Source organism: Sceloporus undulatus, chromosome 1, assembly GCF_019175285.1.
Source record: "Sceloporus undulatus isolate JIND9_A2432 ecotype Alabama chromosome 1, SceUnd_v1.1, whole genome shotgun sequence".
Taxonomy (NCBI): domain Eukaryota; kingdom Metazoa; phylum Chordata; class Lepidosauria; order Squamata; family Phrynosomatidae; genus Sceloporus; species Sceloporus undulatus.
Genome location: NC_056522.1, coordinates 25968949 through 25992044, shown reverse-complemented (window position 1 = coordinate 25992044; position 23096 = coordinate 25968949). Strand labels below are relative to the sequence as shown.

Below are 23096 nucleotides of genomic sequence, written 5' to 3'. Positions count from 1 at the left end.
GGAAGCCTGGTCTCTCAGAGTCCTAATCCAGCGTTCACTACAACACATTGGCTTGCCAGGATACCACCTTAGCCCAAGGTTTGGGCCCAAACCTTATAACCTTAGCCAAGTTTATTTAAAGCTAAAAAGTTCAGAACAACCATCTGATTTGGTCTGATTTGGAATCTGGGGAGGCGAGGCCAGGCAAACACATACTGGAGTTTAAAGGAAAAGCTTAAACAAATGAGAGAATGTCCTGCTAGAAGCTTAGGCAGGAAAAGACTGACTTTCGTAGAGTTACCCCTCCCACAAGGGAAGAAGGTGGTCAACCTTTTTTCCTGCCTAATAGGAGCAAATGAGAGGGTCAACCCAATGCAGATCAGTTAACTGAGGGAAAAGACCAGTAAACTGAGCCTTACTCCTGCAATACAGGAGTCTTGTGAATCTGAGATAGGGATACTCCCATCTACCCAAGCAATCAAATTTAAGCCCCATGTTCTGCTGTAAGCCCAGAGGGAAAAGACTTTCTACTTACTGATTTTTGGCCACCCACAAACCTTACTATGGTGAAAAACAGAGTACACAATCTTTAGATAAATAGGAAACCATTCTGGGCCACAGATGAGATCTATGGATTTAGGAACAGTTCCATATCAAGAAATACTCCCTAACTTGGGGCCAGCACAACTGGCTTTAAAAACCAGCTTCCCAGCAATTTGGGGGCATGACGTCTAGACACCACATGTCCCCAAGACATATTGTAGCTGCCCAATCAATCATTTGGTGGCGGCTTCAAGGTGTTTTGCAGCATGGCATTTAGACTCCACACACCCACAAGCTGCCCTGGTGCTTAAATACGGCTGAAATAGGAGCAGATCTTTTCCACTCCTACTTGAGCCGGCTTCCTGGTGGATTGGGGCTACGATGTGTGTTTGCCACAGCCCCAAGGCGTCTTGGGCACAGCAGCTTCAAGCAGCCCCTTCACACCCATCTGTTCTGCCCCTTGGTCATTTGTAGGAACACCATAATAGAAAAATGTAACTGTGATGTCCCAGGGTGTTACCTCCCTGTTTTCCGTCCATGGCTGCATTCAAACACCGTATCAAGTTCACAATGAGACCATATTGAGGTCACTAGTTCACACGCCACCCCCTCAAGCATAACCATGGAAGTTTTGCTTCTTTAACTTACAACATTTTCCAAACACACTGATCTGTGGCTCATCTTAACTATCACCACAAAGTTAATACAAAATATTGTTTATGAATTTGGCTCATTTCCACAATCCAGACTAAAACATGAATACTAATCTTTGTCTTTAATATTAAACTGGTTATCAGAATTTGGAAACAAATCCTTTGAACCACTTCTTCAAGGATTTATTGGGCAAAGACACAGTTTAGTATATTTACAGTCCCTAAATGGTAGCAGGAGTAAGTGGAGATACACAATAATTGAAAAATGTATAGAAACAATATAGGTTAATTGTAATTTTTATTGGAAAACAAATATACAACTTGGAATGGATTTGAGGCAAGTTGTGCCATAAGCAGATTCTTTCGAAAATAAGTGGCTGAACAAAATGTTTTAAAAGCATAGTAACCATAGAAGAAAATGTCTTCTGGTACAGGACCAGGAGTACAAAAAATAGTGTACGAGTACCTGGATAATACACCCGTTTTGCAATAGTGCAAACTTTTTAAGTTCCATATTGTTGACTGTCCATAGTCCACACAAAGTTAAGACTACATTTCAACAACATGCTAAGTTTCCTAAAATAACTAATTTAAAACAGGCATAACCTAGATGTTCCCTCGTTTGACCAACACCATCTAGTTTTAGAAGTGTGGAAGGGCTTAAATATCCAGAGTAAGCCACATGCAAACATTTGTTACTTTGATTATTTTCCCAAAATATCAGAATGACAGATAAAAGGGGAAAACATGGAGGAATGAGTTTGTTACTATACATGCATATTCTCTTGACAGTAGGGGAAAACCTTTTACAGATAAGTTACAAACAGAGAAAAAGGCAAATAAACAATTTGTACAAGAAATTTAACACATTCTGTACAGTGTCTTCACTTTGCTGTCATCATTTGTACAAACTCTGTAAAAGGAAAAAAAAGAGTTCACCAGTCAAATTTTAAAAATTTCTATTCATATGCAGATTAGAAATGAGACAACTTGATCAAAAATTGCTTCTATTTATTCCAGCTGTCATGCATTTGGTCTGCTCTGTCCAATGAGTGCCCATGCTGATACATAAGCAGAGCAGAGCAAAGCAATTAGGAATATTAGTGTAAATAATAATCCATCAGATAGTGGGTTGCTCCTCTACATTAGCCAGAAAGTGCATTTTCAGAACACTTTTTCAAATACCTAAAATCAAGAGCAGGCTCATGGCAATACAATTACATTTACTAGAGAAATTATTAGGAATATGTCCTGCATTTTAAACATATCAATACATCTTGCTCAACTTTTGTTTCACATATCCATATGCTGATCACCTAATTAAAAAGCTACTTCTGTACATCTGCTACTTAATAACTTTGGCATTCACTACTTTTAACATTTAGGTGTCAGACTAAGACTTATTGTCTTGATAATTTTAATGTTACTGGTATTACAACTGCTTCATTGCACCTTCTTTTAATTTGCATTGTACACTGCCTATGGATAAATACTACTAATGGCTAAATAAAATAGCTCAACAGTCTGTTACATTTAAAATCATATAAGCGGTCAATTGAACAGCAATACAGTGGTACCTCGGGTTACGAAATTAATTCGTTCCGCCGCCGCTTTCGTAACCCGAAATCCTTCGTAAGCCGAAAAAGCCATAGGCGCTAATGGGGAAAAGCCGCGATTTCGTGTGAAATAGCGCCGAAAAGCACCAAAAAATTTTTCGTAACCCGAAAAAACGTTCGTAAGCCGGAACAGTTTTTTTGAATGGATTTTTTTCGTAACCCAGAAATTTCGTAAGGCGGCGCATTCGTATCCCGAGGTACCACTGTACTACTTCTAAACAGATAAAAACATTATTCAAAACCAATCTCTAATGGTGCTGGTTGCAGCACAGAAATCATAAGCAACTACTATTATTTTATTTCGATTTTGCCTTTCTCCCAACATGGGACCCAAGGTGGCTTACGAAGTCATTAAACACCATTAATTTGAAAAAGTACAAAATCATTACAAAATACTGTATAATAAAGGTATAAATATAGTACTTTCCTCTCATAAAAATACTGTTCTGTATGACCATTTAATCATCCAATACCTAATTAAATTTTAAAAAATGGTATTTTGTGGGGGGGGGGGACAGAGGGGGCCAACCTAGCCTCCTCTGGAATTCTACAGCTCTTTTTCATGTCCATACCACATGGTCCTTTCATGATGATGGCAAGGTCTCCTTTGATGTTACGATTCAGGCAGTTGTATGGGTATATATGGTTTTTGAGACAATCGGAACCTGAAGTTGATTTAGTGATGTTAACAACACAAATTGTTGAACTGAAACCTATCTAAAGCACCAACTGAAAATATACAGAGGATTTTCTTAACTTAATGTAATGGTCAATTATCAATCGGTGGAGCTGTTTTCTGTGCAGGCTTTCCTGATTTTAGCTTCTGTCTATATCCCCTCCCTCTGTGTCAGATGAAACTTAAATTTTCATTAACGGTTTTGGGAGGACATTTGGAAGACCATGATGAAAAGGGAAGGTATACTGATGGCTGTAGCAAAGTGATAGGCAGAGATTACTACACTACACATTACCCTTGCAGCAAATGTAGAAGCACTAAACAAAGGTAGACAAGAAAATCTCTACACATGCACAGAAATAAATTTATTTTTTTGTATCCTGGACAGTAAGTTTGGTCATATTATTTTATGCATGTGTGTGGGTATCAGTGTCCAAAATGTTGTTTTTACCTTCATAGTTTACTTGACCATCACCATCGATATCTGCTTCTCTAATCATCTCATCGACTTCTTCATCTGTTAGCTTTTCTCCAAGATTTGTCATCACATGACGAAGTTCTGCAGCGCTAATATAACCATTCCCATCCTAAAAAATATGTAAAAGTTACCTGGTTTATGTCAATAAAACCACTATATTCAGCTCTGAAGAACTAACATGGTAAGGACACACAGCAACAAATCAATAGTAGTAACTATCCTGTCTAGGCACATCCTCTGTCTTTCAATCCAATCTTCCACCCCTGTCTAAAAGGTGGACAAAACATTTGCAATGTTGTCATTTGAAGCACTTTATGTATAAGGTCTATATATAAGCCACTTGAAGCTTCCAGATCTTAGTTCAAACTATGCAACATGCTTCTGGTGTGCAAACACCTGGGAATCTAATGTAAGCTTCTGGAAATCTAATGTCATTTGAATTCTGCAAGAAAGTCATTTGAACTTCAGGAAGTAGTAATATTGATGCAGCTGATGGCTAGCAGCAGAGGTTATTACTTAGCAACATCAAGCAACTTCACAGCAGAATAAAATAAATAAAAATGCAATCATGTATTACATCCTACAAATAAAAACAAGTGTCACACTACTTCAGCTACCATTTTGGGTAAAAGCCATTTCTAAATAGTCCAACTTGTCCTTTATTAGAAAAGGTCTCAGGGTTGTCACAGTATTTTAGGATTCACTTTTATTACCCCACAATAATTAGTTAAGCCCATTCAAATATACTAATGTCTCAATCCTATGAACAGAATTAATTCCATTTTAATGGACTGCCTTCAGCTTAGTTAGAAATTCAAAGTATATTTTCTTAAATATTAGCTACAAAAAGTTAACAAAATAGAAAAATCTGCAACACATTATAGAACACCACGACAACCCCAAAATCTTGTGGCATACAAGACTGGAAATTGCAGGACAGCATCTGTATCTTTCTGTAGGTCAATGAGACAAGTTAGGAACTATCCACAGAAATTTTTTCCAAAGCTTGGACTACCACCAGAAAGGCCTATTTTTTAATGGATACCAGTCTGACAAGCAAATAAAATAGAATTCGCAGCAGGCCTCAAAAGAATCTCAAGTATCAGTGAGAGTCATTAGAAATGAAGTGCTTCCTAAGAGTCTGATTTAACCTACTGCATTCATCTTAGTTTTTAAACACACTACTCAGCCAAACTGACAAGGGTTGGGGGCAAAGAATTATGAAGTTATAACTAGAAAGCCTTCTGAATATGGAGATTCCCCTCATCTACAATATTTGATAAGTCCTCAAAATACAGCAATTGAATACCTTATCAAATACACGGAATGCTTCTCTAATTTCTTCTTCACTGTCTGTATCCTTCATTTTTCTTGCCATCATTGTCAAAAATTCTGGGAAGTCAATTGTGCCATTGCCTGTAAAATAGTTTATTTATTAGAGAGAGTCCTCTACATTTTAGTAATTAAACTGTTTTAAGTAAAACATACCATCGGCATCTACTTCGTTAATCATATCCTGCAACTCTGCTTCTGTTGGATTTTGCCCAAGGGACCTCATCACCGTCCCCAACTCTTTTGTTGTTATAGTACCATCTCCATCCTTGTCAAATAGTGAAAAGGCTTCCTTGAATTCTACAGGACAGAAAGATACAGAGAGCTCAAAGACTTGACACTTACACAATTTACTTTTGATTATATGTATCTGAATGATTACTTTCATTTTAATTCATGAGATCACTTACAAGTGCAATCAAAAACACTCAGACCAAGGAACATAAGAAAAGCATTACATCTAAATAAAAAAATTGATTTCAGTGGGTCCTGGTGTGCCTAATTTGTTAACACTGTTCTACATAATCTTCATTTTGGCAGTAACAGGATTAAGTTGTTTACTTTTCAGCATGGATCTCTCAACTTGCTAGTGTACATGCAGTATTGAGATCTAACTTGCCCTCAAGTTTCTCAAAATGAATACTCCTCCTGCTCCTCATTTCAATTCAAATTTGGTTCAGGAAATTCCTTCTGAAATAATGTATGTAACTACTTTTCACTCATAGTCTGATAGAACATTTTGATAGTGGCTTGATTAATGTTCATAGTTAGGCAATATTTGTACCTTCTAAATAAATGCCGGACACAGTTCTGAACTACCTCTAAGTTCACTGTTCTTCATGCACTCACAATTAAGTGTTCTAAAGAAATCATTTGTAACAGTTCAACGATGCCTGCATAATGATGTATTTCCCCCATTTAGAAATATAGAGTCTTATCTATTTCTAAGATGAAATTATATATTTTCTTTTCCAGTGCTATTTCTCAACTGTTTCTCCAGGCTTAGTAATTTCCTTCTGCTCCCAATTTTGAGGACATAAGATGTTCAAATCCCTTTCTAATGGATACTTTATCACGAATTGAACAGAAAAGGAAAATACTCCCCTCCCCCAAAGGGGGGAGATACTTAGAAAAGTATGGAATTGGATGACAACAGAGGTTGAGTAAGCCAACAGAAATTTATGTTGCAGAAAGGTTTCTTCTTGAGGACAAATAAAGATGTCACTACAATAAATGCTTGAAAAGTTGCCTTTCTCCATTGTTGGAGAGCTGTGCCCCATTGCTAGCTGATTTCAGATCTTTCTGAGTGCATTAATCTGTAAAATTATAATGGCAACATTCCCAGTTCATCTAAAATTTAACATTTAAAAGGAAGAACACACACAAAGAACTTTTTCAGTTACCTACAGCAGCAAGAGTTGAAAATCTGTGACATATCAAAAGAGTTAAGGAATTGGCGATAAAATGTTTTCAAGCATTCATTTGGGGGAAATAAAATATATGTTTCAGTTTTAAAAAAACATATTTTGGAATACTAAGCAAATGATTTATGAATAGTCCATTTCCATTGCTGAGGAACTAGTTTTAGGATGACATTATTTGTGATATATTTTTAATGTTTTTTTCTTGCCTACAGACAATGCACTGGAGCTCCGCAGAATGGCCTGAGAACAGAACGAGAGTGTGGGATGCATTTTACTGCACAAAGAAGTCCCCCACTCGTTCCGTTGCCTTCCATTCCCATTCCATTCGGGGGGGGGGGGAGATCACCTCCTCTGGAACAGAATGGGAATGGAAGAGAGGGGAACAGAAGGACTGAGGGACTTCCTTGTGTGCAATAAAATGCTTCCCCCACTCGTTCTGTTCCCTTCCTGGCCCCTTTGGGACCGTTCTCAGGCCATCCCAGGAGCCCTGTGTGGTAAGATTCTTTATTTCATAGGAGTTTTGAGTGAGCTTTCGATACATGTTCATATGCTCAATGCCTAACTTGTATTAATGGAAAAGATTTATGAAGTGTCAAAATGATGGTTTCATATAATGAGATATTATACAAATTAAGGAATGAGTCATGGCCTGAAAGATGCTTTTAGTATGTAAAACCTACAGTCTCATTTCATGTTGGTTATATACACTATACTTATCTATGACCTGCTCAAGATTTATCATCAAATCTCAACAGGAAAAAACTAACAATATTTTTAGCTATATTATCTATGTAAGCAGATTTGATTGAATATACTGGTTGAAGTAAGACCTCTCCTGTATTTAAGATTAGATATAGGCAGCCTCTAATTTTGATTATAAATGTTAGGCTGGAAATTTAGGATGAATGCCATTTTCAGATGCACACACTGATGGATACACACCCTGTGATGAAAGTCCAAATGTTCCCATTTGATTCTGCCACAATTTAGGACAAAGGAGCATAATAAAGACCTAAATAGCACTGCATGCAATGCATACGTTTAAGTGCCAACCACTTGCTGCCTTTGATAGCTGAAGAAACAGGGAGACTACATTCCCTGACACTTCACAATTACAGGTTGAGTCTCCTTTATCAGGAATTCCAAAATCCAAAATTATCTACATGGGTGTCTAAGATAGTGACCCCTTTGCTTTCTGAATGTTCAATGTACACAAACTTTGTTTCATTCATTAATTTATTAAAAATGTGTATAAAATTAATTTCAGGCTACATGTATTGGTATGAACAAAACATAAATTAATTCAATGTTTACACTCTGAGATTTCATTATGTATGTGCAAATATTCCAAAATGTGACAAAAGACCAAATCCAAACCACTTTTGGTCGCAAGCATTTTGGATAAGGAAGACTCAACCTGTATAGCACTTTGATACCACTTTAATACAGCTGTATCCAGCGGAATCCGAGAATTTGTAGTTTGCTGTGGCACTAGAATTCAGTGGTTGGAAATTCTAAATATTTGACAAAATTACAAATCCAGGAATCCACAGGGTGACAATTAATCTGGTAGCATATTACTGTAACTGTGCACTGGAAAAGAGACCCAACATTGAACTAGGAATCAGAAAGTCCAGTTCAAACCTTTCATTCCACCATTAATGCGTAGTGGCCTCAGGTGAGTCAATTGTCTGAAGAACCAATCTGCTCTAATCAATCATTACCTGGATCTAACCAAGTAACACTCATCCACTGAATGAATGGATTGTTTGACACCACTTTAAGCGCTGTAGCTCTATCCCATGGAATCCTGGGATTTGTAGTTTTACGAAGTCTTTAGCCTTCTCTGCCGAAGAGTGCTAGTGCCTCACAAAACTACAAATCGCAGGAAAGGTTGGAACCATGGTTGTTAAAGTGTGTGTCAAACGGCATTATTTCTGCAGTGTAGCTGTACTCCACATTACTCTTTGGTTCGCAGAATCCTAACATATACTGGTGATGTGTATATGTCCATGGTGAATTACGGTGACCCCATAAATTTCATAACATTTTTATAGGCTCTAAACAAAGAGGCTGGGAAGAGCGGCTTCTGGCCACTCTGGGGGCGAAGTGTGCAGATGATGCACACTCCTAGAGTGGCTGGAAGTCACATGGAGAGTGTGCGGCTGGGAAAAGTTGGCCAAAAAGGGAGTGGGTGAAAAGTTGCTCTTTGATACTGAGGGCCATAGCAGTGATCAGCTTCTGGACCATGGCCACAGTCCTGCGCTGACTGCGGTCCGACTGGCGCTGGAGCTGCCAGTCAGCATGACCCCTTAGGCAAGAAATACCCACAAATGGTTTTGCCACTTCCTTCCTCTTAAATATAGTGCTACCTACTATTCACTGGCAGTCTCTATCCAAGTATTAAGCAGAACTGACCTTCCTTAGCATCAAAGAACACAGAGGGGATCCGGTGCCTATCTGAGCATGTTCCACATACAGATTATAATCTTTCAAGGCCTTAAATTGTTTGGGACCAGATGATGTGAAGGACTACCAAACCATCCTGAATATAACTAAAATTTGGAAGCTAAACAGTCAAGATCACCCAGTGGGTTTCCACGGTCAGGCGGGAAACTGAACTGTGATTTCCATAGTCACAGTACAATGTAATAACCTAGATAATGAGGAAATTGAAATAGTCAGAATTCCTGTATCTGAGTACAAATATTGATCAAAATGGAGATTGCAGTCAAGAAATCAGAAGACTAGGAATGGGAAAGGCAGCTATGAATGAACTGGACAAAACCATAGACAAGATCCTAAAGTGTAGATATCAACTGAACACTAAAATTAGAACTGTCCAAGCCATTTTATTCGTAATCATTATGTATGTATGGATGCAAGAGATGGATAGTGAAGAAAATAGATAAGAAGAAAATAAATTCATTTCAACTGTACTGCTGGAGGAGAGTGCGGAGGATACCAATGATGGACAAAAAAGACAACCAAATGGGTTCTAGAAGAGATCTCTCCCTGGAAGCCAAGATGGCAAAACTGAGGCTGCTGTGCTTTGGCCACATCATGAAAAGGGTGATGTTTAATTCATTCTTATGTTGCTGACAGTTTCCTACAACTTCCAGTTATGGAGCAGTTTTCAAAGAGCAGCTTCAGGATATTCAATTTACACTCTGACATACTGAAGACTTGAATAGGTAACTAATACATGACAAAAATACCTGACTACTTGTGGCATTAGCTTCATGAGAAATTACAGAAAATATAAAAGACAGAAGACACTAGACCAGGCTGGTTCTCTCTTGAGAGAAGACGTGCCTTTTTCCTAGAGGCATCAATCTTCTACTTAGCTTTTCTCTGTGCCTTCAAGTCATTTCTGTCTCATGGTGACCCTAATGTAAACCTATCACTGGATTTTCATGTCAGGTTTTGTTCAGAAGGGATTTTGTCTTTGCCTTCCTCCGATATTAAGATTGTGACTTGCCAAAGGTCCCCAGTGGGTTTTTGTGACCCTGGTCCTCCAGGGTACCAACAGAGTCTGACACCACAACTACACCATACTAGCTCTCTTTTCTTTAGACTCTGAAGTATTTTGTCTTAAGCCTTCTTGTTAGTCTCTCTCTTCCAGGAAACAAAGTCTTGTGGCTTCATATAGAATAAACGATAATTTGGCTTCACATGTCACAGTAATAGAGTTACATCACTCCCTATACTATTTGTTTCCTAGGGACAAGGTGTCAGCAAGAGATGCTCCCTGGGAAGTGTCACTTTTCCAACATTGATATTGCACAGTGGAACTACATTATTACATCCTGACAGCAATAGCACATTACACATTACCCTTCTCCGTATTAATGCCACCATAGACAATTTTGTGACATATAGTTTACCTCACTTTCAGAATTTAATAAGCATGTTACATCCATAATGTTAAGAATTGCCTTTGCAAGTCTTTAACTGGAGAAAGCTGTCTTAGGTTACCTACATTGTTCCCCCTCCCCAAAGTGTCAGCTTTGAATTTTAGAGACCTTCCACTGGAATAATGCAAGGTGTGCTTTAAAAAGGTAAGAAAATACCATATGTTTCTTATTTCAAACATTTTAATTTACAAATATGACAATTAATCATGAAACCATCACAACATTAAGCACTTGTAATATTAAGGCCACAAACTGTGCAGCAGATAGTTATGCTTCACTATTCACTAGGTGTCTATTATGTCAAGATTATTAAATGACTGCATTTAATGGAAACTGTACAAATCCAATGTGTGCTGTGACAGACTACCTAACTTTAGGGTTAATGCAACACATTTGCACAATTATTTTATTTCTGAAATCACAGCTGTTTGTCAACTTCAGATCTGGTTTGGCCACAGGAATCAAAGAAATTGGCACTATACGAGTTCTGGCAGAACACTTAACTTGAAATGCACTGCACACACTTAAGTGCATCTTCTTAACATACTGGATTGCTGCTGACTAATATGAGTATGATAATTAGTATACACATGGGCCTTAGTAAATTTAATCAATTCATTTTATTACAAACTCCTACCACCACTAAACAAATAACACACAAGTACCAACTTGCATTTAACATTGTGCCCTTAATTGTCAGAAAGCTTTGATCCAGAAAGGGCTCCTACGAGCAGAAAGCAAGAGGAAGAAATATTTCTTATTTCCCTGCAATGTTCTCTACCCCTTCAAAATCTGCTCATGAGGATTAGAAGAATTTATGAAACAGCCTTGTTGAGGACTAAAATGGTGAAGGGTCTGGAAACCATGCCCTATGAGGAAAGCCTTAGGGAGCTGGGGATGTTTAGCCTGGGGAAGAGAAGGTTAAGAGGTGATATGATAGCCCTGTTTAAATACTTGAAGGGATGTCATATTGAGGAGGGAGCAAGCTTGTTTTCTGCTGCTCCAGAGACTAGGACCCAGAGCAATGGATGCAAGCTCCAGGAAAAGAGATTCCACCTCAACATTAGGAGGAACCTCCTGACAGTAAGGGCTGTTCGACAGTGGAACACGGAATGTAGCAGAGTCTCCTTCCTTAGAGGCCTTTAAACAGAGGCTGGATGGCCATCTGTCGGGGATGCTTTGATTGAAATTTCCTGCATGGCAGGAGGTTGGACTGGATGGCCCCTGCGATTTCTTCCAACTCTGTGATTCTATGAAAGCCACATTCCCTGTTTTTTCAGTGAACAGTCATAACTGACACTCTCCATTTTATACCCACTGTCTATTCTTTGTGATTCTTTGTATGTCATTTGACAAACACTAACAGCACAAGACCACGTTTTCAAACATAGTAAACAAATGCTCTACATTTCTGAATTTACTACAAAAGGAGAGAAAACTTTTACACATTTGCATTTTTCCAAAAGTCCTGCTATAATGAAGGGAATGTATCCAAGCAGATTTACAACTGCACAGGAAAATAAGGACCATACCCCCAGATGCTCAAACTTTTAAGTGTGCAGGTAATGAAGATACAATACTATGCTGGGATTAAAGACAGTCAGAGAAGTACTGGCTGCAGTTAGTTTTTAAATAATATGGTAGAATAAAAGACTAGACACTTGCCAAGTGTGAAAAATGAAGTTCTAATCAGGAGAGTTCCAAAATACAACTTACAAGTTCAAGCACCATGGCTTCCTTGTGAAAACACCAAGAAATGTAAATCTAGAATCTCACCTGCAATCTGCTCTTCTGTGAGTTGATCAGCCTAAAAAGTATGGGGGACAAAACAAAGTTAGCATACATGAGAAACATCAGGCAAGTTACTTATCATTTATATGTTCATTTAAAAAATCATTTTCAGAGCAGCCACAGTAAGTAAGTGTTATATAAATGATGGCTGCCTGCAGGCTCTTAGCATCAAAAATAAGTCAGAGGAAAAGGTTGGAAATAAAACAATAGCAGTTTGAGATTGCCATTAGAATAGTAAAACTAGCATTTCAGTCAAGTTTGGTCTAGGGGTGTATGTAACATCTATGTGGTCAACAGATGGGACAGGACGATCTCCCATTTCTTGTCCTTAGTGGATTACTGGGTGCATGCAGCAGTATGTCAGCCAGCTCAAGCACTCTTCTACCAATGCCATACTTTAAAAATATTTTTTAAAACACTGCTGGGATTTAGGCATGGAGAAGTTTAGTTAATGGAATCTGTATAAATGGTTGAGAAATGTGATCTTGAGAAAAGATTCTGTCTTCACAGATCTAGTGACTTTGTTCATCTAATTTCTCAAAGGCGAACTGTTTCAAGGATTCATGTGAGATCGTTTTCATCTAGATTAGAATAGGTTGGGCCTCTTATTCCAACTACAGTAGGTTGCCATAATGGTGTAGAGATCACTCAAAGCACATCAGCCATATTACTTGCCCTTTTTCCAAGACTCATGACGACAACATATTGCTAAGTGCACCAAAGACCATCAGATTCAAACAGTTTTCTAAGATGTCCTACACAAGCCGCTTTATGAGGACAGCAAAAGATGAGCAATGGTTGTCATTTTCCACTATGTCTTACACTTTAAGAACATACATTATTTTATTTCAGAACAACACAAGCCAATTCTCCCAAAGTTATATAAAACCCTAACAATTATTTGTGCTCAAAGTTTAAAAACACAGCTAGACTATTTGACAGCTGTACTTTCAAAATCAGCCACTAATATAATCTTATCTAGGTGACATTTTCAAAGGCCTTATCTAATACAGTACAACAACCAAACTATAAAATTAATCAACATTTAAAAAACATCAACACTATTTCACAAGTTCCTTAACAACTCATGGGCAAACATCTCAAGCTTTTATGATGCACAAAACCAATTTTCATTTTATCCTAACAAGACAACTTCAAAATTGAAAAAAAAAAGTCAAGAAGCACACTCCACACATTTCCAAATTGATCCCTAAAGCTCTTGAGTAAGCTTAGGATTTTGTCCAAATTCTTCCGTAATGGGGATAGGGGGAATCAAGAATAGGAAACAAACTAAGCCTGGAAATCAAGCTTCCCTTGCAATCTACAATTCAGGGGAGTGTTGGGACCTTCTGAAGTGTATTCTAAAATTTGCATCAGGGAAAATAGAGACAACAAAAGCTACATTACTTGTATTCTACATCTCACTGCAATTCTCTTTTTACAGCACTAGAGAGGTATTAACAAAACAGTGTACAGAGAACCCCTGACACTAACTAGCACATTTGACCATTTCTTAATGATTTTAACTTTGGGCTGTATGTGCCATTTTTATTTACTTGTGCCCTTCTTCTCGTCCTCTCTTCTCTATAATTTTAATATATGGCGCACCACCCGTGACACGGCTCATTGGTGGAGTGGTGTGAAAGTGAAATAAATAAAACTTTTTTACTTTCTTCAAACTTTAAAGAATTGGTGGGAAATATGTGGCCTTCCAGATGATGTTGGATGGCAATCTTTCCTAGGCAGTAGCTATGCTGGGTAGGGCTTGATGGGTGTTTGAGTCCAATAACTTGCATATCACTGCTTTAAGCAATATGCTCTACAATAAACAAGATGCTCTGCTGACCTTCAACAATTTTTAACTTTAATTCTGAATGGAGAAAGAACCAAATGAGAACAGCTGGAGTGAGACTAAGGTCCAAAACATACTGTAAAAATAATCCAGTTTGAGACTGCTTTAACTGCCCCAGGTCAGTGCTAGGGAATCTGAGGAACTGTAGTTTCTGACAGAGAAGGCTAAAGATCTCACAATGGTATAGCTCCCAGAATTCCCTAGCATTGAGCCATGGCAAGTTAAAGCAGTGTCAAACTGGATTATTTCTGCAGTGTGGATTAGACCTAAAATCTGATTACTCTGATGCAATTGTTTACTTGAAAAGGTCACTCTCAGGAATTTGCCTGAAATGTGTATGCTGCCAACAATTAAGATCAATTTGTTTTTATCTCAAATGATTACCCAAATCCAAAACACGAATTTCAATCTGAATGTTTATATTGCATCCCAACATCCCAAGCAATGTTATGGTATACAAGATTAACCAAAGATGAGGGACACCCTCTAAATGATTTCATATTGCATCATCTAGCACTAAATAGGGTCCTGGAATCAAACAGGTTGTGTATTCAGCAATAAAACAAGTAAAACAAAGGGTTTTTTTAAACTACAAGACAAGATACAATGCAAGCCAGAAGACATGGAAGTTTTAACTAGGCAGAAAATACAACTGAACGTAGCCCTAAGCCCAGCAGTAACAAGTTTCTCTCAAGTCAAACTTCCTCCAAATCACAAGTAATAGCAACATGAAAGGCTAAAAGATTCAAAAACATTAGGTTTCTAATTTCAGGGTTGGTCCACAAATATTTTTTCCAGGCATCTTGCATTAGCACATACACCTGGCACATTTATAAGTCTAGTGGTGCAGCCCTCCATATCCAGATTGTTTATCCATGCATGCAACTATCCAGAGTTTGAAAATATTCCAAAAAGATATAAATTCCAAAAACCATATAATCACCATCATTTTACTACACCAGTTTTTAATGGGACTTCAGCACCCCTGGATTTTGTTAACCATGGGGGTCCTTGGACCAAACCCCAACTGACACAGAGGGCCCACTGGACTTAGCAAAGGCTTATGCCACACCTCAGGTATGTTTCAGTAGTTCTCCCACCATTTCCTTCCCCAATTTCATATTAAAGCAATATCCTCACCCCAGTTTCAAACTCAAGGTAAGAGAAAGCTGAACAAAACAGGCTGAAAAGAAGCATAAAGAAGAACAGATAGATTTTGACTCATCTTGCACCATGCCTTTCTATGAATTTAAGAGGCAAAGACAACTGGTTGCTTGAACTGAATACAGTGAGAGGAGAAGTTGTGTAGCAGTGTTCTCAGTGAATGGAGAAGACGACTATTATCATTCACACATGTCTACGACTGAGGATGTAAAAAAATCAAAGTAACATTTTCTTGTCGTCGACAGGAAATGATCTCGTCAAAAATACAAGACCAGCTGCTGTAAGATTTCCCACTCCTGAGTGGAAATACCAACACTTCGGGAGGGGTATGTGTGTCTTTTTTCCCTGCAAAATATTGCATTTCCCGCAAATAACATTTTCCAAGTCTTCCAGAGTCCTGAAATGCACAAGAAAGGGGGATGCAAGCTCAGTCATCAGGAGGAGGAAAACATCTGAAATGTTTAGTTCTCATATAAAGATGAATTAAAGATTCAGAACCCTAGTTACCTCGTATATCATGGATACTGAAGCAGGCTCTAAGGAACGTAAGACCCTAAAGTCCTAAATATTACATGGAAGTCCTATGAACCTGTGACCTTGTCACTCCCATCAAGTTGCTAAATCCATGAGGTCAACTATTAAACTAAAGCAGCAAGACTTTTAAGCATCCTGGGGCTGTAGCCAAACTCATTGTTTTGCTTCTTGCACTTGCTCTAAATTATGCCTAATTTGCATGACTCTAATTACCAATCGAATGTGTTGCGATTATGTGAATCAGGAATAATCAAGTTTATTTTCAGACCAGATGTACACCAGTGGTATAGATAGGAGCAGGTTAGTTTTCCTCATGCTTCTGAGTGAAAGGAATATGAAGACAAAAAGGGTAAGGGACATTTTTATCAACAAGTTGCTTGCCCCCAAGATGACTCCAGTGTAAGACCTGCTCCGCTGAGTTCAATAGGCAGTGAATCACTCCATGACCACAGGCACAGTTTCTATTTCAGAGACAATGCTTACTCAAGTTCAGACCTATGAAGCAAAAGGAACCAATTTAAACTGCTAGAAAAACTTCATTCTAGGTCACCTCTTTACATTTTGTAATGCTCATATTTCCCAAAAAGCATGTATGCTAATTGGTAACAAGAATGTGCACATGTTGATTTATAATTTAAAGCCTTTATAATACCTAGGAGGTATAATCAAGAACATCTGATCATACAATTGGAGAATATATTCCGGCTACAGAATGGAAATAGAATACAGCTCCTGGATGAAAAACTACTTTCAACTAGCATTCTATTCAGCAACAGTTCTGTAAACAAAAACAAGAATCCTAACTCAGTATGAACTGACCAAGGAACCTCTATTAAGGGTTTTAAATCTGTCTTTCACACCAAATCTGTTGGTAATCATCTTAACATGAATTTCAAGGCAAGCAGACCCAGCTGCATGGTGATCTATATGCTTCTGAACTACTGTGGCAACCTCTAATTCTCCAGGTGAAACTGGAGCAGATGCTCCGATGAAATCCCAGTCTCTCTCCTAGAAAAAGAATGCAGGTATCCCTCCAACTCTTTCAAAAACAATGCAGCAAGCCACAGGTTGAAGATTTAACTTGATATAACAAAAGTATCCAAGAACTATAGTTATGGGGTCTAACTATGTCAACAGCAGAAGGAAAAGGAGCGTTGTTCCTAGGGCAGGCCATCTCCCTTCAGGCCAGGTAAGAATACAGAAACCTGTAACAGCTATGTTAAGGACCTCTGTATGAAACAATGTCAAGAGTAAACAGTATGGGCAACGGCATTGCAATTAAAAGAGTATTTTACTATTAAGCTGCCTTTACAGTTAGAACTGCCAACAGTATCACTGTCTCTTGTAAAACAGCTGGGGTTTTGAATATTCTCCTCTCAAACGACTGGCATTGATCAGAAGCAGTGATACTGCCAAAATATTGTCACTATGCTGCAACGATGCATATTCCTATATGGCTATATTTATATTGGTTGAGTAACAACCACAGTACTAATGGAAGAGTAATACCCTAAACATATTTCTAGTTTAAATTCCTAGATCCCACTATAAAAAGTTTAAGAGCCTATTTGATCTGGTGTGAGATTTTTGAGCCTCTAGTGTAGGCAACCAACCCTGGCCTTAAAAAGAGCTGATCATCACTGAGAAAACCTAACAGAACTATAAATGCTTTTCTCTCCAAGCATTTTGTACAAAAGCGTCAGCAAATCATACTGACACTTTCCACATTTCAAAAGGTGCCTGATGTTCATTCAAGACATTAGTTTCAGAATGAGATTTAAGAATACGCATACAACAAATAAGATGTTTATGCAGACCATTTTAATATATTTGGAAAATGTTTAAAAACTAATCAACTTTAAACCTTCCACAGCATCAAAGAAAATGCTGTAACCCAAATATTGTGTGTATCTTGCTGCTGTGGGTTGCAGAACACCAACACAAAGTAGTGTCCTTTTATAGTTATGAATTTCTAAGTTTGTGTATTGCTATGGGGACTTCATGATGGTCACTGGAAAAAACAGTTTGCTACAGCCTTAACAGCAGAAGGACCTCACTTGAAAGAAAAGCATTAACTGTTCTTATCTAAGCAAGTCCTTGAATGGAAGGAAAAAGCTCAGTTTGAGAACTGAAAATGAAATGGATGTCTCTGTATCTTGCAGCACAATCCATCATTAGATTCTTTTAAGAAGAATTTAAAAACATACTTATTTAGATTGGCCTTCCCTCTTTAGTTTAATTGATTTTCCTCTGCCCTTGTTCTCTTCCTTTGACTCCGAATGATTGTTTGTACCCTGATATATATATTTTTTGACTCCTGTTCCTATTATTTTTTGTAGTAATGTTTTAACTTTTTATATTGTAATTTAACCTGTACTGTAAATGTTATTGTAACTGTTTTTAACATTTGTAAGCCGCCTTGATCATTTTTTTTTTTGGAAAGGCGGGGTATAAATAAAATTTATTATTATTATTATTATCAAGGCTGCAATTCACAAATGTTTCTTCTTGAGCATGAAAGAAACACAAGATGTTTCTATAGATTTTTGTGGGGTTTTTTGGGCCAAGTGGCCATGGTCTAGAAGAGTTTGTTCCTGACGTTTCGGGAAACAAGACGTTTTTCCTTTTAATCATCTCCAAATGTAGGTATCATCTTGTTATCCTTCCAAAGCAACCTGTCCCCACAGGAGCTTGCATCTACTTAGGGGAAGAAGCTGCTCCCTCTCTGCAAGCATTCAAGCCAAGGGAGGGAAGCTGCAGCAACTCTGCATTATGGCATCAGACCTCATTCAGGGAGACCCTTCAGAAGGCCAGGGGTCTTAGATGGGCATTTAGTCCAGAACCAATATTGCCAGCAGGGAAGCTGCTTCTCAGTGGTGTTCCTTCCTCTGAAGTAGCAACCAGAAAGCTCTGGAGTGAAGCCCACTCCAACCCGCATACAGCCAAGGACAACTTTGCAGGGAGAGACAAGACAGATGGCTTGCATTAACTCGTTACTGAGATTCCTGCCTTTGCCTTCCAACCGCCCCTAGTATGGTTAAGAAAAGCCAAAGCAGCCTTTCCCTCCCCCTCCTCTTGCACCAACACTGGGCTGCAGGCAGCTCCAGTCCTTGGCTTCGGTCCTGCCTCCTCTTTCTACCGAGTAAAGCCAACAGCTCTTGCCAGGCTGTTTTAAAAAGGCCACTACATAAAGTGTGACCCATATTCAGGAGTGGCCCTGTGGCCATACAGCAAAGCACACCATCCTCCAACACCTGCAAAACAGCAATACTTTTATCCCACCAACCAAAAGGCAGAGAATACATGATGCAAGCTTTTGAGGCTCCACTGGCTTCTTTGTCAGGCAAAAGGGGCTAAAGGTGTTCTGACACTACTGCCTGATGAATCCCAAGCCATGGCTGTGTTCCTCTGGTGGGAAATCAATATGCAAAGGGATGAGACTAAGGTCCCAAACGCCCTGCTTTAACTGCCCTGGCTCAGTGCTAGGGAATCCTGGGAATTGTAGTTTATTGTGGCACTGGAGCTGTCTGGCAGAGAAGGCTAGATGTCTCACAAAGCCACAGTCCCCAGGATCCCTAGCATTGAGCCAGGGCAGTCAAAGCGGCCTCAAAAGTGGGTTATTTCTGCCGTGTGTTCTGGACCCATGTGGAAGAAAGAAGCGGGTAGGTGGAGTTCCTCTGGACCTGAGCCGACTTGCTCCTCAGAGGCAGCTTGCCTGCTGGGCTCTCCTGAGCTGTCTGTCAGTCGTGGTCTGGAAGAGGAGATGCATCTGAGGAAGGCGGCTCAAGGCCCTGAAGGCTCAGGCTGCCCGCTTCGACGTTTTCTGCCTGGCGATGGTTTAGCAGTTGCTTGAACTGCGACATCGGGCGAAAGAGGAGAGAGAGAAGAGCCTCAACGGCCGGAGCCCTAAAAGCATTTGCGATTCTGCTCCATAACTCTTTCCATGAGGGAGGAAGGAGGGCGCCTCCGCAATCCTGGCAACCGCCCCCCGTTGAGCCTCCAAGGCTGCGGAAGGGGAGGGGGCCGGTCTGCGGTGACAGCCCCGTTGCCACAGCAACCACCCTCCCCCCAAGACACAGAGCAACGCCCGCCTCAGGGAGGGAAGGCAGCCCAGGCGGAGGGCACCCTCTCAACACACACAGAGACATAGACACAGCTCTGCTTTCAACTGCGCTGCTCCTTAATGTTGTGAGCCGCCCTGAGTCCATTCCGGGAAAAGGGTGGGGTAAATAACAATAGTAATAACAAAAACGATACGCACAGCCCCCCAAGATCCAGTCCAACTCCCTGCCATGCAGGGACTCACAATCAACACACACACAGAGAGAGAGAGAGAGACAGCCCTCCCAACAAGGCAGACATTCCGGGAAAAGAGGCGCCAACCTCGGCCTCGCTGTTCTATGAAAGGGGCGCCATTGTATTCAACGGGACCTGAGCAGCCACAGGTTCAGGCATCCTGGATTCAAATCCCAGCGGAGACCAAGGGCCCACGGCGGGATCTGTGTGTGTATACTGTATATGTATAAATGTATATACACACACACACACCTATAAATACACACACAATGTTGCACAATAATATTATTACTCTATACACAGACAGACATGTGTGTACATGTATATATATATATACGTATCTGTGTGTGTTTATATACATATACACGTTCACACACACATCCCCCGCCACCTCCGAAGAGCCGCCTCGGGCCCCTTTTTCAGGGAGAAAGGCGGCGAACAATGGTGCCCCGGAGGGCGGTTGGCATCAGCTTCGAATCCCGTCAGCGACGGAGCTCCCTTCCGAGCCTTTCTGGAGCCTTCCCTTAAGCCCCCATCCCGCCACCCAAAAAAGCCGAGACCCAACAAAAGCGGCCATGATCCCCGCGATCCGGCGGCGGCGCCGCGTGTTTTCTTCCGCCTCCCTCCCTCCTTCCCTCCCTTCTCCCTCCTCGCCTTCCCGCTCCCCTCGCAGCGAGCGGTGCTAACCATGTCGGCTTGGGCCGGGCCTGGCGGCGGCGGGTACTGCTACTACTAAAGGCGTGGAGAGGAGGAAGCGCAAGCACCGAAGGCGCGGGAGCGGTACTCTCCGGAGCGTCCCTCGTTCGCTCTCTTTCTCTGAGATGTTAACCCTCCGACGCTTCGGCTCACACTGAACGCAACTCGGCCGCCGGCAGCGCCTCATAAGCCCCCTCACCGCCCTCTGGGATCCCTCCGCGCCCGAACGCCAATAAGAAACGAGCAGAGAGAGAGAGGCGCGCGCGCCGCCGCAACGAGATCCGGCTCATTCTCCCTCAGAAAACCGATCAACGGTCGTTCAGCTTCATACATAGCCCCCTCTCCTCCCTCACACCTCCCTTCTCATTCTTTCACAACAACACGAGGGACATGGGCTTTATTATGAAACCACACGCAACGAAAGACGTCCCTTCCCTAGAACGAGGTTATAATATTCGTGAATAGACTTGCGCTGCCTAAAACTGAAGGGACTCTTTTTCCCCTCGTTTAGGCGGAAGAACATAGGGATGAGGCAAAACGTACGAGTGTGAAGAGAGCGGCCGAGGGCCTGCGCTGATTGGTGGGTTCGTACCTGCAATGCGTCACTCGGGCTACGCACGGTCTGCGCTGGGAGTGAGGCGCCCCCTGCTGGGGAGTCGGAGAAAGGAAGCCAAAGTGCTGGGCGGGAAAAGAAGGAGAGTCATCATCACAGGAGCATAGAGTTGGAGGAGAACTCAAGGGCCAAACAGTCCAAGCCCAGTCGGCCATGCAGGAACTCTCAATCGAAGCACCCCCAACAGATGGCCATCCAGCCTCTGTTTAAAGGCCTCCAAAGAAGGAGACTCCACCAGCCCTTACTGTCAGGAAGTTCCTCCTAATGTTGAGGCGGAATCTCTTTTCCTGCAGCTTGCATCCATTGCTCTGGGTCCTAGTTTCTGGAGCAGCAGAAAACAAGCTTGCTCCCTCCTCAATATGACATCCCTTCAAGTATTTAAACAGGGCAATCATATCACCTCTTAACCTTCTCTTCTCCAGGCTAAACATCCCCAGCTCCCTGAGTCGTTCCTCATAGGACATGGTTTCCAGACCCTTCACCACTGCAGTCTCTTTCCTTTGGACACGCTCCAGTTTCCCAATGTCCTTTTTGAACTGGTGCCCAGAACTGGACACAGTATTCTAGGTGGGGCCTGACCAGAGCAGAATAGAGTGCCACTATTACCTCCCTTGATCTAGAGCAGTGGTTCCTAAACTTCCTAATGCTGCAACCTTTTAATGCAGTTCCTCATGTTGCAGTGACCCCCAGTCATAAAACTGAGGTGTCTTGGTTCCTAAGATCATCAGAAATATGTGTTTTCTATGAAAGGGTCAATCAACCCCCAAAGGAGTCGCAACCCACGGTCTGAAAACCACTGATCTAGACACTATACTTCTATTAATGCAGCCTAGAATCGCATTGGCCTTTTTAGCTGCCGCATCACATTGTTGACTCATGTTCAGCTTGTGGTCTACTAGAATAGAATCATAGAGTTGGAAGAGACCACAAGGGCCAGCCAATCCAACCCCATTCTGCCATGCAGGAAATCCAAATCAAACCATCCCCAACAGATGGCCATCCAGCCTCTGCTTAAACACCTCCAAGGAAGGAGACTCCACTACACTCCGAGGAAGGAGTGTGTTCCACTGTCAAACAGCCCTTACTGTCAGGAAGTTCCTCCTAACTGAGGAAGAATCTCTTTTCCTGTAGGTAGGACTCCTAAATCCCTTTCACATGTACTGTTGTCCAGCCAAGTATCCCCCATCCTATATCTGTGCTTTTCATTTTTCCACCTAATTGCAGTACCTGACATTTCTCTATGTTGAAATTCATTTTGTTAGCTTTGGCCCAGCTTTCTAATCTATTCAGGTCATTTTGAATTTTGATCCTGTCCTCTGGAGTATCACCTACTCCTCCTTGTTTGGTGTCATCTGCAGATTTGATAAGCGTACCCTCTGCTTTTTCATCCAAGACATTTTTAAATTATATTTTTTATTGTGTTTTAAAATAAAAAAAGAGAATATAATTACACCACACAAACCAAGATTGTAAACCATATATACTCATCTGTAAGTTGACTTCGTATATAAGTCAAGGGCGGCAGGTTTTTG

At 40.6% G+C, this 23096-nt stretch overlaps 1 protein-coding gene across 1 annotated transcript; it reads right to left on the bottom strand.

The window, feature by feature from the left end:
- Positions 1 to 1456: 1456 nt before the first annotated feature.
- On the bottom strand, positions 1457 to 21124 carry CALM2 (calmodulin 2). Its single transcript, XM_042449264.1, has 6 exons — positions 20943 to 21124; positions 12395 to 12425; positions 5434 to 5577; positions 5255 to 5361; positions 3919 to 4054; positions 1457 to 2088 (listed from the first exon to the last, which is right to left on the bottom strand). Exons 1-6 carry the CDS (start codon positions 20943 to 20945, stop codon positions 2060 to 2062), a joined length of 450 nt encoding a protein of 149 aa, XP_042305198.1. The 5' UTR covers positions 20946 to 21124; the 3' UTR covers positions 1457 to 2059.
- Between the last annotated feature and the right edge of the window lie 1972 nt (positions 21125 to 23096).

Excerpts from the sequence above, each read along its gene's own strand:
- CALM2 (XM_042449264.1), bottom strand. Across the intron at positions 5,362-5,433 it reads TAACGAAGTAGATGCCGATG|GCAATGGCACAATTGACTTC; the intron begins GTATGTTTTACT and ends ACTATTTTACAG. Across the intron at positions 2,089-3,918 it reads TGGTCAAGTAAACTATGAAG|AGTTTGTACAAATGATGACA; the intron begins GTAAAAACAACA and ends TTCCTTTTACAG.